Consider the following 17,332-nt stretch of genomic DNA (forward strand, 5'->3'; position numbering starts at 1 on the left):
TTGTATATATAAATACAAATAAGAAGTATGTGTGAGTATGTTGATGTACATATAAAGTGATACATGATAGTTGCTACAATCCACTGGACTTGCCTATTTGACCAGTTGCCTTGATGAGTAAACTATCCAGTCACTCCTTTGACTGGATAATTGTCATTCTCATGGGAAGTGTGCTTGTTGGGCAGAGCAAGAATGAGAATTCATTATATGCTGTGAAAATGATGACAAAGTACGATTCAAGATATGACTGCTTTTGCTTGAAAATACTCCAATATGTCAGGAAAACCAAAGTGAATCTTGACTCTTATCAACACTCTTCTCATTCATATCACTATATGAATCAACATAGTACTATATAATACACACATATACAACAATCTGGCAGTTTTCATATTTTTCACCTAAATTTAATCTACCATTAAAATTACAGCCCCATTATAGGCTTCTGTCCTTTGTTCATGCTTCTATATTGTACTAAACCCTTGCAATGTCATGTACTTCAGGTTGTTTCATTATCCTTGTTATAAAGGTATTTCCTGAACTGCAGATCAATTCTGTTTGCTTTCATTAAATTTTCTGTATTCTTTTTTTATTTGCGTGTTTTCCTTCATTAAATACTTTTTACTCTTCTTTTCATGTTCACATTTTTTTCATTTTCTCCATTAGGGAAACAGATGGAGCAAACTCCATCCTCCAAAATAAGAGGCCTGAACAACTGCAATGCCTCATTCACTTGGTCCCTAAAGCCAGTGTTCTTTGGATCACGCACAATATACACTATAAGTTTTTAAAATTAGTTGTAAATTTTGTTTGGCTCACTGAATGCCATTGCCTCGGTAACACCAGTGGTGAGCCAGCTTTCCCTACCACACCACCAGCAGTTAGGCTGGTAAAGTGGACCTGTTGCAACACCATGAATAAATAGTACCACATGATGTCACACATTAGAGGCTCCTATGTTCATTTTCTTTCATTGTAATATAGTACTTTCTGGCACTGAAATGTTCTACAGTCATCAGGTATCATAAACAAGTGTTTCGTGTTGCTGTTGCATTAATAACAATAGTGCAGCATGCCTGAACACGAGATTTGCAGTAAAAGTGATCGTCCAAGAACACGTTCACTGGCTGTGAAGAGCTCTGATGCAAAATATTCCCCCAAATTTGAAAATAGTAATGGACAATGCATAATACCACTCGGTTGTGATGTATAAAACTCCAACAATGCAGCAGAGGAAAGCAGCTATTTTTCTCGGGGTACAAAGAAGTATTCAGTTGAATAAAGTTGAACCAAGCTTGTGTGAGGTGAAGTTAATGGAACTTTCAGTACTGTACCTGCCAAGAAATCCACACTGCCAGGTCAGTAAACTGGCAAACATTTGGGCATAGTTTAATCAGGCTTCCTCTGTATTATGCTTAAATCCAACAGAGAATATATGGACCTAGGTGAAAAGTAATGTGGAAAAATAACAGCAAGATATTTATGCTCATTGTGGTTTAAATGCTGACAAAAGACGTCACTGCAAATGTTACGTCAGAGGACTGGTCTCAAGTTGTCAGGAATACCAAGAAAGTAGATGAGGACTGTGGCAAGTTTTGAGCAATGTGTTACTTCTCTTGTTGCTGTTTTAACATCTGCTTCTTTCACCTAAAAACAGCAGAGTTTACAGATATACATATCACTAACATTCTGATGCATTTTAAATGGTAACCGAATCCTAAGACGTCGTGTTATTAAGCGAGCAACTGCAGGCGAGACATATCGGTAGTTCTGAGAAAGACCATTCTCAGTATAAAAATAAATGTTCAGCTTCTTCACTTAGGTTGTTGCAAAGCACACACAAATTCTTGTTTCACAGCCTATTGCTGGTCCTTAAAAATTACATTATTTCATTAAAAAACTATAGTTTCTTGAATATCACAGTAAATATGGCAGTTTCACATATTAATCATATGGTAAAATACTCTCCTCTCTGCCAGTCGGTGTGGCCGAGTGGTACTAGGCGCTTCAGTCTGGAACCGCGCGACTGCTGCGGTCGCAGGTTTGAATCCTGCCTAGGACATGGATGTGTGTGATGCCCTTAGGTTAGTTATGTATAAGTAGTTCTAGGTTCTGGTGGACTGATGACCTCAGATGTTAAGTCCCATCGTGCTCAGAACCATTTTTGAACTCTCCTCTCTGCATGCTATCAAATGCCACTCTTGTTTCGATATCTCAAACCATGTACAATATAAAAGGGATTTATGAATATTTCATTCTCATCTTTTCACTGGCGTGTGCGTTCGTGGTGGAGTCCTTTACAAATATTCCATTTTCTTGGCACTGGATTTACAGAGCGGTATTTTTAGAGGTCTAAAGAATAATTCAATATGTTATCTAACCCTTATATGTGCCAACATATGACCTAACACAAAGCAAATGCAAATTCATAGTGACCCCCATTTTTCACTGCAAACTTTGAGAATTTCTTGCAGTAGTTTAACTTACATTGAAATATCACAATAACTATGACCTTTCTTGAAATGAAGGGTAATTTACCAGAAAGCTGATAAATGAAGCCATAAGATATGCTAGAAAGATTGCAGATCAACCAGCTTGTGCAGCTGACAGGTTATGTGCAAGCAGGCCTGGTGTTACCTTTGCCTGCTGGTATGTTCTGTGCTGGCAACTATGCTCCATACTGAACTGTCAAGTCACAACTAATTTTAAATGCACTATAAACAACTTTAACTTTTGTGCATTGAATATTATGTGTACTCTCTTTCTTGGCCTTCTCAGGTTTCATCAACCTACTGCGTTATAATTTATGTTATAATATTGTTTGCTACTGTTCATCCTGTCAAGATATCAACTCAATTTTCCTCTTTGTCATCAATATTGTTTTGTTCGTTACACATTCTTAATTCTGTCATAATGTTACTGAGCCTTAATTTGTTTTCTCTGGTACATGGTGTAAGGAATCCCATTCCAGCTGCCTGGATCTTACTGCTTTGTCATTTGTAAATGACTCATGACTCTTCTCCATAGGGCAATGTGGGGATGGCCTTCATTATCTAAAACTTCCTTTGTGTTATTTTCTGTGTCTTCTTTCTAAAGTACCTGTTTGCTTTTACATGTACTCTCAAAATTTTGTTACTTTCTTGTTTGTATCTGTGTCGTGTTTGTATGTGGGGGTGGTGATTAGTGTTTAACGTCCCTTCGACTACGAGGTCATTAGAGACGGAGCACAAGCTCAGGTTAGGGAAGGATTGGGAAAGAAATCGGCCGTGCCCTTTCAAAGGAACCATCCCGGCATTTGCCTGAAACGATTTAGGGAAATCACGGAAAACCTAAATCAGGATGGCTGGAGACGGGATTGAACCGTCGTCCTCCCAAATGCGAGTCCAGTGTGCTAACCACTGCGCCACCTCACTCGGTATGTGTTTGTATGTGATACCACATTTCAGATAAATAAAATAGCTGACCTGTTGTACTACTGAATTGCTTGCCAATGTTTCTGCACTTGAGAGGTATTATTCTATATAAACAAAGCTTTTAGTTTCGTTTTCACCCTAGTAATGGGTAAGGAGTCAACCCTGACAGAGCTGGCAGGCCTGAGCCATTGAGCTGACAGCCACATCTTCAGATTCAAACTGCATGGCACTTGTGATGTGGTCTGAATATTTTCACACTGCAAGTGTCTACGCAAGGCTCAAAATTCTTCCAGGAATATTATACAGGACGTATATTCTCTGGTGCAACTGAGAAATCTTGGAGTTTTTTCATCTGGGAGAAACCTAGGAATTTTTAGGACTATGGAAATTTTTCATTGTTTTAGTTTTTAGTTAAATTTTTGTAATTTTGACTGGAAGGAACTGATGCTCTAAGAAAGTATTTTACTGCGTCCTGCTACTGCAGAATAATACTGCAGAAATAAAACATAAATGAGAAGAAAAACCAAAATAAAACATAAGCTGCCAAGGAAATGTGCTATTTACAATGACAAAACAAACACAGTGTACACACAAGTGTCTGCAAAAGCAAAATGTGTCAAAAGGCTTACAATGAAGACTATGCACATAATAACAAACAGATTCAGATTAGCAGATTAGCATGACTGTTAGGTTCATGCAAGTGGTTGCCAGTGGGCTCATGCACATGTGCAGTTGAGTCATGTATGAGCAGTACATTTCTCCACTTCTAGCTACATGAAAAAATTTTCTGCCACACTGAAGCTGACAGCTTCAGGCATGTGCAGAACAGTCAAAGTGGTGGGTGGAAGGGGGGCAGAGGGAGGTAGTCTCGATATGACCCCTGTTTATGTTTAGTGATTTTGGTTTCTTCTTCATATACAGCTCTCACATAGAATAAAAACGAAATGAATTTCTTTGGCCTGGAGCTGAAGTGAACTGAAATTCATTCGCATAATTATGGAAGGCTAAAATATCTTATTGGTTTCAGATTTCTCATTTTATTTTATTTCCACATTTTGGCAGTCAATTAATCACCTTGCAGAACAGTGAAGTTATTTTTGTTGGTCTGCTAAAGAAATTTTGCTTTTATTAATACTTTCGCCAGAGGCAGTCAATTTATTTGAAACAAAATGTTTCATTCCACATTATTGGCTACTTTCAGCTGTTTGTTGAAATTTATGTACACTTTTTCATCTTCTGACTGTATGGCATTATGTCATAATAAAGAATGAAACATGAGATAGCACAGTATTGGTACACAAAAGAATCTTCATCCTAAAAATCACACTGAAAAACTTAATAACAGGTTGGGGCCTACATCACTGTGAATTTGCACACACAAGCATGCAGTTCAAGCCAAATTATGAGTTTTTATATGGTTTATGAAATTCTGATGCTCTTGAAGTATCCTCTGATGTCCTGTTTTTGTGACGTAATGAGAAGTCTCTTCATGCCTTATATGTATGAATTTACAGGCTTCCTGTGTCATTATTGCTGTGCATGCACTGTAACACCTGTAACTGGGTGCTCTCTGGTAACTCCTGAAATGAACCTATTTCTAACAGATCGTGGGAAAATATTGCAAATGGTGGTTTGAAAGTGTTACCTCCAAAGTAAATTTCCTTTTATATACCATATACCATATGTTACATATGAGATGGGTGATTGAATGTCTTAAATCACAGTGTGTTTAACTCTAATTTAAAACTTGACGCTTTGAGGGCCAGCCACTTAGAATAATTCCATGGCCAGAAGACCAGACATTTATGTGATTATTTAAAATTTGTGTGCTTTATCTTAAAGTGTAATAATGCAAAAAATACTAATGTTATACGTGAAAGCTTAGTTTTTCTTGTAGCTTATTGATCCTCAAGATCAGTATTACACGTGAAAACTTAGGTCTTCATGTAGCTGCACTATGTATATTAATTTAAACCTTAGCTATTCTGTTTTTGTGCTTGCACTACTTAATAGTGATGTTGCTGTTGGCTGACTACATCACGTGCCCTATGCCCTGAATATCTGCTGTCATCAGCTGGTGAGATCAGTGATGCTTACAAAAGCACACCAGTCTCGATTTCAGTGCTCTGGAAACTAACATGCTGTGATTGGTGGAACTTTATGTTATACTTTAGTAGTATGAAAATATGCAGTGTACACTTTGCTGCATACCACAGTTCTCTCAAAAAAAAGTGCTCTTTTTTTTAAATTTTTTCTTGATTTTGTTATCTAAAGTGCTGGGAAGAAGTTGTATGCTGCTGTATACATCCTTAACCATTCAAAGGTTGGTATGTTTCACAGTTCCGAGGGAAATATACTATCACTTAAAATGGAAAGAGTGTAGTTTTAACTAAGATTTTTTCCTTTGTCTGCATGTACGCCCTCTTATAAGACAAAGTTTATCTGTGCACAAGCTATAGATACTCGGTTGTGATTCCTCAACCACACATATACTGTTATGTTCCTTGCACTCCTTTCAGTCTGTTTGGAAATCTGACTCCAGACTTGGAAACATGCAACTATTTCACTTGCATATCTTCATTATTTCATTTCTACCCACCTGGAAAACTTAGTCAGCACACCTTCATGCATGGGAAGGAGAATGACAAGACTAGTTCCTGGCGCAGGATTTTCTAGTAAAGAAAACATTGTATTGTTATCATGTATTGTTAACATCAGGGCGTTGTAGCTGCCTTGTCCCATTATTAACCACTACATGCAGAGTCTTTAATTGGATAGTTACATGATGAGAAAGTTCTCATCACTCATCTTCTGTCCTAATGTACACATATCAAACACAGTTTGACTGCTTGCACTAGTGGTATAACTGATGTTGGTGGAACAGGAGGTTCTGGTTGTCACTAATGGTAGGGTGTTGACAAAGTAAACAGTTAACAAGAACTGAAGTCTAGACAATAGCAAAGGTTGCCATAAGTGTACATAAACAGTTCAGGGAGCAATCCAAATCACAAAGAGTAAGGCAGGCAAGGTCAGAAACTCTGCTGGGGAATGAAAATTTATTCTGTTGGTATGATTGTTGCTTTCCAGCAATGTAATATTTTATGTGAGGTGTGGTTGAAGAAAAACCTTTCCATCCCTCTTAAGTCATACAGTAGTTACAGGAGTTTATGTGCAAGCTTTACATGGATAATTATTTTCCTTTTTCAGTTAATTCAAGATCCATTAAAAATTGAGGAGCCATATTATGACATAAACGAAGATCCAGGACTAAAAGTGAATGTGTCTCTCTCTGAGCATAGTGTACATTTTCAAATCAGTGTTGTCTTATGCTTGAGGTGCAACAAGACAATCATGGGATGTAATGGCTGCATATAGTTAAAAGATGATAGATGGAGAGCCATTGTAATCTAAGATATGTCATTTCTAGTATTTGTGTAGAATATCCATGACTGTTGTTGTCCTTGTGATACATGTTTCCTGTTGTGGTGGTGGTGGTGGTGGTGGTGGTGGTGGTGGTATGTTCAAAGCCTGGTTTCAACACAGCTCTCCAGGCTACTCTGTCCTGTGTAACCCTGTTCATCTCTGAAGAACTGCTGCAACCTACATCCTTCTGAAGCTGCTTACTGTATTCATCTGTTGGTCTCCCTTTACGGTTTTTAGCCCCCTCCCCTCCCCCATACCCTGCCTATGCTACCCTCCTGTTCTAAATTTGTGATGCCTTGATGTCTCAGAATGCATCCTATCAACCAATCCCTCTTTTATTCAAGTTGTCCCACAAATTTCTTTCCTCTCCAAAACCAGTCAGTACCTCTTCATTAGCCATGTCATCTACCAGTCTAATCTTCAGCATTATTCTGTAGTACCACATTTCAAAAGGTTTTGTTCTCTTCTTGTCTAAACTGTTGATTGTCCATCTTTCATTTCTGTACATGGCTACTCTCCAGGCAAATACCTTCAGGAAAGACCTTCTAACACTTGAGTCTGTATTCGATGTTAACAAATTTCTCTTCTTCAGAAAGAATGTCAGTCTATGTTTTATATCTCCCTACTTTGACTGCTGTGTTATTTTGCTACCAAAATAGTGAAACTTGTCTACTACTTTAAGTATCTCATTTCCTAATCTAATTCCCTCTAACCTTTGACCAGTACAGCACAGCATCATTTGGATATACACTGATAAGGCAAACATCATAGCTATTGCCCACAATGAGAGTGAGTGCACTGTGCTGTGGACTAAGGGCTGTGGGGGTATTATTATACTAAAGGAGAAATTTACCTGGGCTTCCATTGAACCTCTAGTAACAACCAAGTGCACTATGATAACTGTGGACTGTGTGAACAAGGTTCCCTTAATGCTTTGTCTTTTCTAATGGTAACTGCATACTTCCGGCTGGATACCTGTCCATGGCACAGGGCCAGAACCATTCTGCAGTGGTTTGAACTGTATTATAGTGAATGCACATTCATGGGTTGGGCACCAAATTCAACTGATCAGCATCCATTGAACATATATCAATTCTGAGCCCACAAACCAACCGCCCATAATTCATCGGATTTGCATGATCTAAATTCTAGGCACATCTATTGCCATATACCTCCAGAAACCTACCAAGAAATTGTCAAATCTATGCCTACCAGAAGTGCTGCTGTACTGTGTTGCAGATATGGATCAACACACTATAAATCAGTTCGTTTTGTGCATTTGCTCAACAGCATATGATACTAGAATATCTGGTCATAAATTAGCTTTATTAAATTAACCTTCAAATAAGAGATGAGTCACTGAAAAGTATGATGATCTTCATAATGAAATATTGAGACTTATGTTGTATGTAAGTAACAGAGGTTTTGTTTTCTTTTCTCAGTATCTGGAAGACCCATTTGTAGCTTCAGAGTTCACTGATCCTATCAAGGAGGATCCAGTACTAAGTTTCGGAGCAGAAGAAACTGAGAATTTTGTAAGTATTAACATTTTATAGATGAATTGCATGTGAAGTGAAATTGTCATTTGGTAACTGTGGAATACAAAGGATGCATTACAGTGAAGTTAGCATAGTTTATACCACTTAGTAATTTTGTAGTATTGTATTATTCCACTTCAGTTACTGTCAGTTATTTGCCGACTGTTATGAGTAGAATTTCAACAGAGCTTTAACAGTATATGTAATCATATTTTTACTGACACAGGTTTATATCAGTTACAGTAAGATCATGATAGTCTGGCACACTATAATCCAGCAGACCCAATAGTCCAACATGAGTCAGGTATTCCCCCATATTCTTAGGTCACTTGCATGCCTTTGAGAAATATTGAAACCTTTTGGCATGTTGCCTTTTCAGCAACAATTGTTTCTCTAACTATGTGATTATATTCTCGCCAAGGTAAGCTAGTTGCATTAGTGGCTTTGTGCTAGTATCAACGATTCTTCATTCACTAACCGTAAGTTTACAGTACATACGTTTGTATTGTCAACAGCTCGTGGTGGCATTCTTGCTTCTTAAGCATGGAGTCCCAGGTTTGATTCCCAGCTGGTTCAAGGATTTTCACCTGCCCCGAGATGACTGGGTGTTATGTCATCCTTATCATCATCATTCATCCCCATTATGATTGGAGGAAGGCAATGGTAAACCACCTCCATTAGGACCTTGCCTAGTACGGCAGTGTGAGTCTCCTGCATTGTTCCCCTACGCTCTGTCAAGAAGCATGGGACTTCATTTCCATTTCCATGTTTGCATCAGTGCTGTGGTATTTTCATTATTTAAATGTAGTCATTGTGCTGTCTTAATATTCAGCTACTTGTATGATTGTCAATTAGATTACACCACAGTAAAATGTTTGAATGTACAGTGAATACATTTCCCAAACAGAGCAAAAGTGCACCTAAAGCAGCAAAACACAAACTTGTTATGTTGACAAGATATCATAAACTGATGGGAAGAAAAGTGAGAACCAAAACAGTATTATGAGTGAGCTATGGTCTAAAATTATTGAAGAAACTGAGATGGAAGAGAAAGTAAATGAAGAGTTTACTCCTGATCACTCTGAAATTGTACAAATGATAAATTCTACATCTACCAGTGAACTGAGTGCTTTTTGAGAAGAAATTAAAATAGATTGACATAGGCAGAAATTCAGTTAACAAATGAGAGTTGACTGATGACGTGATATTATAATGTGTTTTGAAGTCACAGGAGGCCCCAGTGATGAAGGCAAAATGCCTACAACTAACATCTCTTATGTTGAGGCTATAGAAGCCTTAGACACTTTAGTGAAATTCACTAAGAGAAGACAATAATACAGTGCTTTTGAAGTTGTGAATCTGAACATCATACAAAATAATGGTCAAAAAAGGGCTAAATTCAAGAAAAAAGTTTGAATTTCTGTAATGTTGAGAGTGCTCAGAAGATAATTTCAGCTAAACTGTCAGCGGTAGACACCAGTCTGGCATATTCCATGCCCAGTAGAATGTCAGATATCTGTACTATTTCTAAAGACAGTGGTTCCAATTAAACTGCACCAAACTCTTGACAATATTCCTTATTAATTAGCTTCTTCTTAATATCCTCAAACAATGGTTCTTGTATTTTGTAACTAGTGTAAAAAACATTATTTATGCAGAGTGTATCAAATGTCTCTAAATCTCTGCTCTAATAGAGAAATATGCTATTTGATTTTTAATTCAATTTCATTTTTATTGGATAGTAGTTCTTTTTCTGATAAAGGCTGTGGCTGAAAGATTATGTGTAAATGTCTTAATTTTGCCTGTCAGCAAGTTATCACGTTACCTTTACATTAGTAGTAGCAGTCCATCTTTTCCTACATTGCTGACATTCCTATCTGGAGTTTCACATTGTTTGAAGAAGACTGTGCACTTCAGTATCTATGATTAATGTGTTGTGATTGAGTACATTTGGCTCTTATCTTGTCAGAGAGTCTCTGTATTTGTGAGTTTGTGGTAAAAAATTTCCATAGTGGGAAAAATATCAAATGTGCTAATATGTACAAAGACTAGGCTTAGTGAACTGGGGAAATAGTGATTGTCGTATAAATCTTTTATTATATACTTCAGCCTCATGTCACACACATGGTATCATTAACAGTTTTAATTTATTATCAAGCTATTATCAGATGAACTGTGCAAAAAAGAAAGAAATACAGAGTTAGTAAGCTACTATAGTGTGTTTAAAAGAAGTCGAAACTTTAGACAATTTGGTGAAGAGCGAGTGCAGGGAAGCATAGTTTACAATGGGTAGCGATAACAATGCCTGTCTTAGGTTATGATCAATAGTCAGCTGCCAGGCAAACATTCTTTGGCAGTAAAGGAATGACAATACTAAACAGAGCAGTTACATCAATGAATCTTTCATACCTACTCACAGTTGAAGGGTAAGTTGAGTGACCCCAAGAGGAGAGTCATCGCTGTCCTTCTCAGAACTGGAACTGGCACTGGAGATGACTGAAAAGACTCTCTGTTCTATCTGTTCTTCCAGCGTCCTTCATAAATCCATGTTTCCTCAATTACCTTCTTGGAATGGATGACAACTCCCGATCAATCCATTGGAGTAAAGTTTGCAGTGGCCTCTTTTTTCAACATTTCAACCTCAATGAGCATAAACTTTTTGGTGTCTCCTGTCACATTACCTTTCCTTTGGGCCCATATATGCTCAACAGGATTCAAATGACAGTGATACGGATGAAGCCTTGATTACACTATGCTCTTTAGTGTTAACTGTTTTGTTGACCTTGGATTGAAGAGGTTTTGGCTTCTACAGCGAAAGATCCATTAACTATGCTTTATTCATGTCAAGTACAACTTTATCTGATAGAATGTTTCATTGTACACAGAGCATAATACTCAGTTTCCTCCTCTTCATTGTTAGAGCTTTATCCACCACAGCAGAGTGGTATGGCACATTGTCCATTATTACTATCAAATTCAGATGAACACTTTGCAGCAGAATATCTGAAAACCACTCCATGAAAACTGTGGAATTTATTTCCTCATGGTAGTCACCTTGATTCCTGAAACAGCAATAAACAGCTTGGTATGAAGTCATGAGCAGTGCTAGCAAGAAGGATGCCTATCCTGCCACTCTTGCCCATCTGTGCTTTGGTCGTTCCTTGTGCTGTTCGGTCCATCCACCCCTTTGTCAAAGTCTGATATGCAGTAATCCGTCTTGTTCAATCTAACAATATCTTTGAATGAAATGCTCCTCGCAGCATGCAGATTCGGACATCTCCGGGCCACTATGCCACGTGTCTTGACAAGCAATGTAAGAGACCAAAACCAAGCTTCTGAAGACACTTTTCGATCGATAGCCTTTGCAACTGAAACCAGGTATTCTGAAGACACTTTTCGATCGATAGCCTTTGCAACTGAAACCAGGTATTCCTTATATATATATATATATATATACACACACACACATACACACACACACACACACACACACACACACACACACACAAAGATGATGTAACTTACCAAGCGAAAGTGTTGGCATGTTGATAGACACACAAACACACACACAAAATTCAAACTTTCGCAACCAACGGTTGCTTCGTCAGGAAAGAGGGAAGGAGAGGGAAAGACAAAAGGATGTGGGTTTTAAGGGAGAGGGTAAGGAGTCATTCCAATCCCGGGAGCGGAAAGACCTACCTTAGGGGGGTAAAAAGACAGGTATACACTCGCACGCGCGCGCACACACACACACACACACACACACACACACACACACACACACACACACACATCCATCCACACATATACAGACACAAGCTTATTTTTTTATATATATATTGGCATCCGTCCATCCTTGAGGGATGATGGTGTAGCATGCTTGGTTCAGAGTCGACAGCATCTGCTGTGGCTAAAAAGTCCCACTCGAGAGTGGCAGTCTCTACTGCAGTTTGGACATGTGAAATTTGAGGGACTTCGAACAGAAGCCGCTCTGTCTCTTCGCTTTGTCCTCTTCCTGATTTGTTCCTGTGTGCGTTCGACCTCTGAGAGCTTGACGCTGTTGCGCACAGTTACTCGCCACTTGACACGGTCATCTGCAATGCTTTCCCAGCGACTTGGATTGATTCTGGTCTTGGTCAGGTCTCTCTTGCAGACATCCTTGAAACAAAGATGCAGTCGTCCCACTGGCCTCACACCCTCCTGAAGTTCTCCATACAGCAGTTGTTTCGGTATCCGTTCAGGATCCATGTGCCTGACGTGTCCCAACCATCTTAGACGTCAATGACTCAGGGATGCAAAGATGCTGGTTGTGCTTGCACGATGGAAGACTTCGGTGTTGGGTACTCTATCTCTTCAAGAGATCTGAAGGATCTTGCGGAGACAGCGGAGATGAAAGCTGTTGAGTCGAGATTCATGCTTAGAAAGAGTTGTCCATGTCTCACAGCTATAGAGGAGGGTGCTTATAACACAAGCGTTGTAGACTTTTAATTTAGTTTTTGTGGTAAGCTGTCCATTGTTCCATTCTCTGTTTTTCAATCTAACCATGACAGATGATGCCTTTGCGATTCTGTTAGTAATTTCAGTGTCCATGGACAAGTTGCTACATATTGTGGATCCCAAGTAAGTAAAGTCGTCAACTACCTGGAGAGGATTGCCATCAATGCTGATGGATGGAAGGTTGGTAGTGCTCTGCGCCATGATCTTCATCCTTGAAGGCTGATGAGTAGACCAAATTTTTCACAGACATTTGACAATTTGTTGATTATATACTGCAGCTCATCTTCTGTGTTTGCTACTAGAGCTGCATCGTCCACATATAACAACTCACGGATAACAACTGTATTTACTTTGGTCTTGGCCTTTCAGGCGAGCAATGTTGAAAAGATTTCCATCAGACCTAATATGTAGATACACTCCCTCCTCACCGTCTTCAAAGGCAAATCTGAGCAGAAGGGAAAAGAAAATCCCAAATAATGTAGGAGCTAACACAAACCCGTGTTTCACACCGCTATTAACAGGGAATGCTTCTGATGTTTTACCGTTGTTGCTTGTGTTTTCTCATGGAAAGAGACAATTATTTGTAGTAGTTTAGGTGGGCATCCAATCTTCTGCAACAGTTTGAAAAGCCCATTTCTGCTCACTAAATCAAACGCTTTAACAAGGTAAATGAAAGCAATATAAAGTGGCCTCTTCTGCTCGCGACATTTCTCTTGTAACTGTCTTAAGGAGAAGATCATATCTACGGTTGATCGGCCAGGCCTGAAGCCACACTGAGATTCTGGGTAGATTCTGGAAGCTAAGATTTGTAATTGCATTAGGATGACTCTTGCATAAGCTTTCCCGGCAACACTTAGTAATGAAATGCCTAGGTAATTGTTACAGTCACTTCTGTTCCCTTTCTGTTTGTATAGAGTGATTATCCTCGAATTCCGCATACTCTTTGGGACATAACCTTCTTTCCAGCTGGTTATGATAAGTGAATATAAATGTTTGAGAAGAACAGACTTGTTATACTTAATAACCTCTGCAGGGATCCCATCTTTACCTGGGGCCTTTCCGTTAGCAAGAGTATCTATTTCTCTACTAAGTTCTTCCATAGTAGGCATTGCATCTAGTTCTTCCATAACTGGCATTTGTTTGATGGTGTCACATGCATCTTTACTAACTTCATTCTCGACTGCATACAACTCGAGGTAGTGTTCAACCCGGCGTTCCATTTGTTTGCCTTCATCAGTAATGAATTCACCCATCTTGGACTTCAGAGGATCTGTTTCTCTGACAGTTGGTCCAATTCCTTTCTTAATACCATTGTACATTGCCTTAGCTTCCCCAGAATCGGCCGCTTTCTGTATACCTGCACATAAATTCAGCCAGTAGTTATTTGCGCATCTCCTGGATGTTTGCTGTGCCATGTTCTTTGCTTTTCGTAGGTCATCTCGAGTTATTTCATTTGGGTTTCTTTTGTAAGCAAGCAGGGCTTTCCGTTTAGCCTCAGTGACTGGTTCCATTTCTTCCAAATTTTGCTCGTACCAGTCCTTATTTCTTTTTCCTTTTATTCCATAGGCCAATACTGCTGAGTTGTAGATTGCACCCGAGAGTTTTGACCATTTCTTATCAACATTCCTTTCTGCTTGCACGTTTCCTGGGAAAGAACTTTCAAAATTACTGTCAAAATCCTGCTTTCTTTGTGTGTCATGAACATGATCTGTGTTGATACGGGGATGACCTCTCGGTTTAGCGTGGTGACATTTTTTAGGAGTGAGCCTCAATGTGCATGCCACCAGGGCGTGGTCAGTGTTGCAATCAGCACTATGATAACTTCGTGTCAGTAGCACATTTTTGAGACCAGTACGCCTAGCTATGACTAAGTCAAGTTGATGCCAGTGATGAGAGCACAGGTGTCTCCAAGACACCTTGTGCTGATCCTTAAGCTGGAAATATCTGTTTGTAATACAGAGTCCATAAAAGCAGCAAACTTCAATCAGTCTCTTGCCATTTTCATTCATTTTTCCCATCCCATGATGTCCCAGGCAATACAGCCATATGTGATTATCTGATCCAACTCTAGCATTAAAGTCCCTTAGAATATACAGTGTCTCGGTGCTAGGTACCTTGGCTATTCTGTCACTGAGCAAATCATAAAACAGATCCTTCTCTTCCATGCTGGATTATAATGTGGGAGCGTACACATTTAGGATGTTGACAATGCCACTTGAGGAGCATATTTTCAAAGCAATAATTCGCTCTGTTCCACCGGATGGTGGCACAGTACAGTCCAGGAGGGTGTTTTTAACAGCAAATTCTACGCCATGAAGTCTTGGCTCATCTTGAGACTTCCCCTGCCAGAAGAATGTGTAATTATCCTCCCTGATAGAGCCCGCATCTGGAAGCCGTGTCTCCTGCAGTCCCGTGATGTCAACATTCAAATGATGGAGCTCTCTGTCAATTACGGCAGTCTTACGGATGAAATCAACCTCTTGGGCATCGTCAATGTACCTTGGACACATGGTCCTAACATTCCAGATGGCAATACGAAATAGTGATTTCTTTATTATTTCATTTTTGTTATTGGTAGGTGTACTATATCAACCCGCTTGTCAAAGATTACTTCTAAGCTCCACACACCCCATGAAGCAGGTGGATAGTAGCAGGATTGCACCTTATTGGCTGGGGGCTGCCCACCTTGAGGCGGGCGGTAGCTGTCCAATGAGATGCAATGATCTCTCCCACCGTCGGAAGTGGCCCCTGGCACTCGAGTCTTACACCAATCAGACAGAGCTTATAACCAGTAACTGCCTCTTCCCGTGTTGTGCCGAAGTCCTTGGACGTCGCTGAAGTGTCCTCTCCAGGATGCTACAAGCCTGAGCAATAAATATGAAGACTCGTGAGTTGCCCAATCATCACGGTCTCCCTCTCGACCTAAATGATAATATCCAGAGGAAAGGCAAGCCAATACGTCTGGTATCACTTCGGTTGCAGGAGCTGCCGGAAGGGGACATAGTACGCCTTCCAACCGCTTTTGGGGCCCCACTCCCGATTTTCTTTCAGGGTTTTCTCCCTTAGCCTACATCCCTCCTGAGGCCAAGCACAAGGCTGTGGTGTGTTAAGGTAATTAGAGAAAGAGAGGAATGGTAACTGAGGAGAGGGTAGGGAATAGGATATATAGGATATAGGATATAAGACGGGTCGTTGTGAGGCACACTTTGTCTGGCTCCTCTGCTGAGACCTGCCGGGCTAGGTTGGACTTGCTAGTAGCTACGCTACCGCCGATATAGCTCTCAGCTTCCTTGGAGCACACAAACTCTCCCGCCCACATGGACAGAGCTATGATAAGGCGGTGCCTCATGGGGGATATATATAAACGTATATAAACGTTTCAGCAGATTGCATTTATCTATATCCGAATCCCGCTCCAGCTACTGCCGGGTCTGGGTGCTGACGAGTCCTCTCCTTTTGGCTCGGTCCTCCCACCACTTTTCTTCCTCCACTTGCTGCCAGGTCACACCTCTCCTTTCAACAGATATTCTCACTCCCATTTTCCCCCGTGTTCTTGGGCACCCTCGAGGTCTTTTCCCATCCATCTTTAGTTCTTCCATAATTTTGGGGAGTCTCTGCCCATGCATCCTCTTAACATGCCCAAACCATCTTAATCTCTTTCTTTCAATTTCTTCTCTCATACTTTCTTGTTTGAGGTCCTTTCTAATCTCTACATTCCTTACTCTGTCCATTCTTGTTTTTCCCTTAACTGCTCTGAGAAATTTCATTTTCCCTGCTTGCAGTCTACTCCAGTCCCTTTCTGTCATTGTCCATGTTTCTCCACCATAGGTGACAATAGGGATGTAATAATTCTTATACATAAGGAGTTTTGCTCTTTCTGAAACTTCATTATTCCAAATCAGATGTTTTATTGTTTGGTAGAAATTGCCTCCCTTCTGTAACCTCCTATTAATTTCGTTAGTTATTCTTCCATCCCTAGATATTTCACTCCCTAAATAAGGGGTTCTCCATTCAAGGTAATATTTCCTTTGATTCCTTTCTCTCTTCCAAATACCATTACTTCACTCTTATCTTTATTTATTTTTAATCCATACCTTTTCATTATTTCCTTCCACGCATCAAGCTGTAACTGTACATCTACCTCTTTATCACCCCATATTACCATATCATCTGCAAAAATCATCTTTTTGTCTTTTTCTTTTACTATATCTTTAACTGCCCTATTCATTCCCTCCATCACAATATTAAAAAGTGCAGGAGATAGAATACTTCCTTGCTTAAGTCCTTGTCTTATTTTGAAGTATTCAGAGTTCCCCAGTGGTGTTCTAATTCTACAATTGTGGTCGCTGTACATTGTCTTCATAACATTAATGTATCCATCTTCTATATCTTCTTCAGTTCTTCCCAGAGTCTTTCCCTGTCAGTTGAGTCATATGCCTTTTCTATGTCTATAAAAACTAT

General features: G+C 39.6%; 1 protein-coding gene across 4 annotated transcripts in view; it reads left to right on the forward strand.

The window, feature by feature from the left end:
• The window catches only part of LOC126108763 (zinc finger protein 93-like), a 129,757-nt gene that overhangs the window by 11,876 nt on the left and 100,549 nt on the right, over positions 1-17,332 (forward strand). For 3 of the 4 annotated variants that reach the window (XM_049914112.1, XM_049914114.1, XM_049914115.1), the window contains exon 4: positions 8,279-8,371. In XM_049914112.1, the coding sequence (XP_049770069.1) occupies positions 8,279-8,371 (93 nt within the window). Of the gene's footprint in view, positions 1-8,274; positions 8,372-17,332 lie in introns of all 4 variants that reach the window. The other variant, XM_049914113.1, reaches the window with a different exon arrangement.

This window comes from Schistocerca cancellata, chromosome 11 (genome assembly GCF_023864275.1).
Source record: "Schistocerca cancellata isolate TAMUIC-IGC-003103 chromosome 11, iqSchCanc2.1, whole genome shotgun sequence".
NCBI classification, from domain to species: Eukaryota; Metazoa; Arthropoda; class Insecta; order Orthoptera; family Acrididae; genus Schistocerca; species Schistocerca cancellata.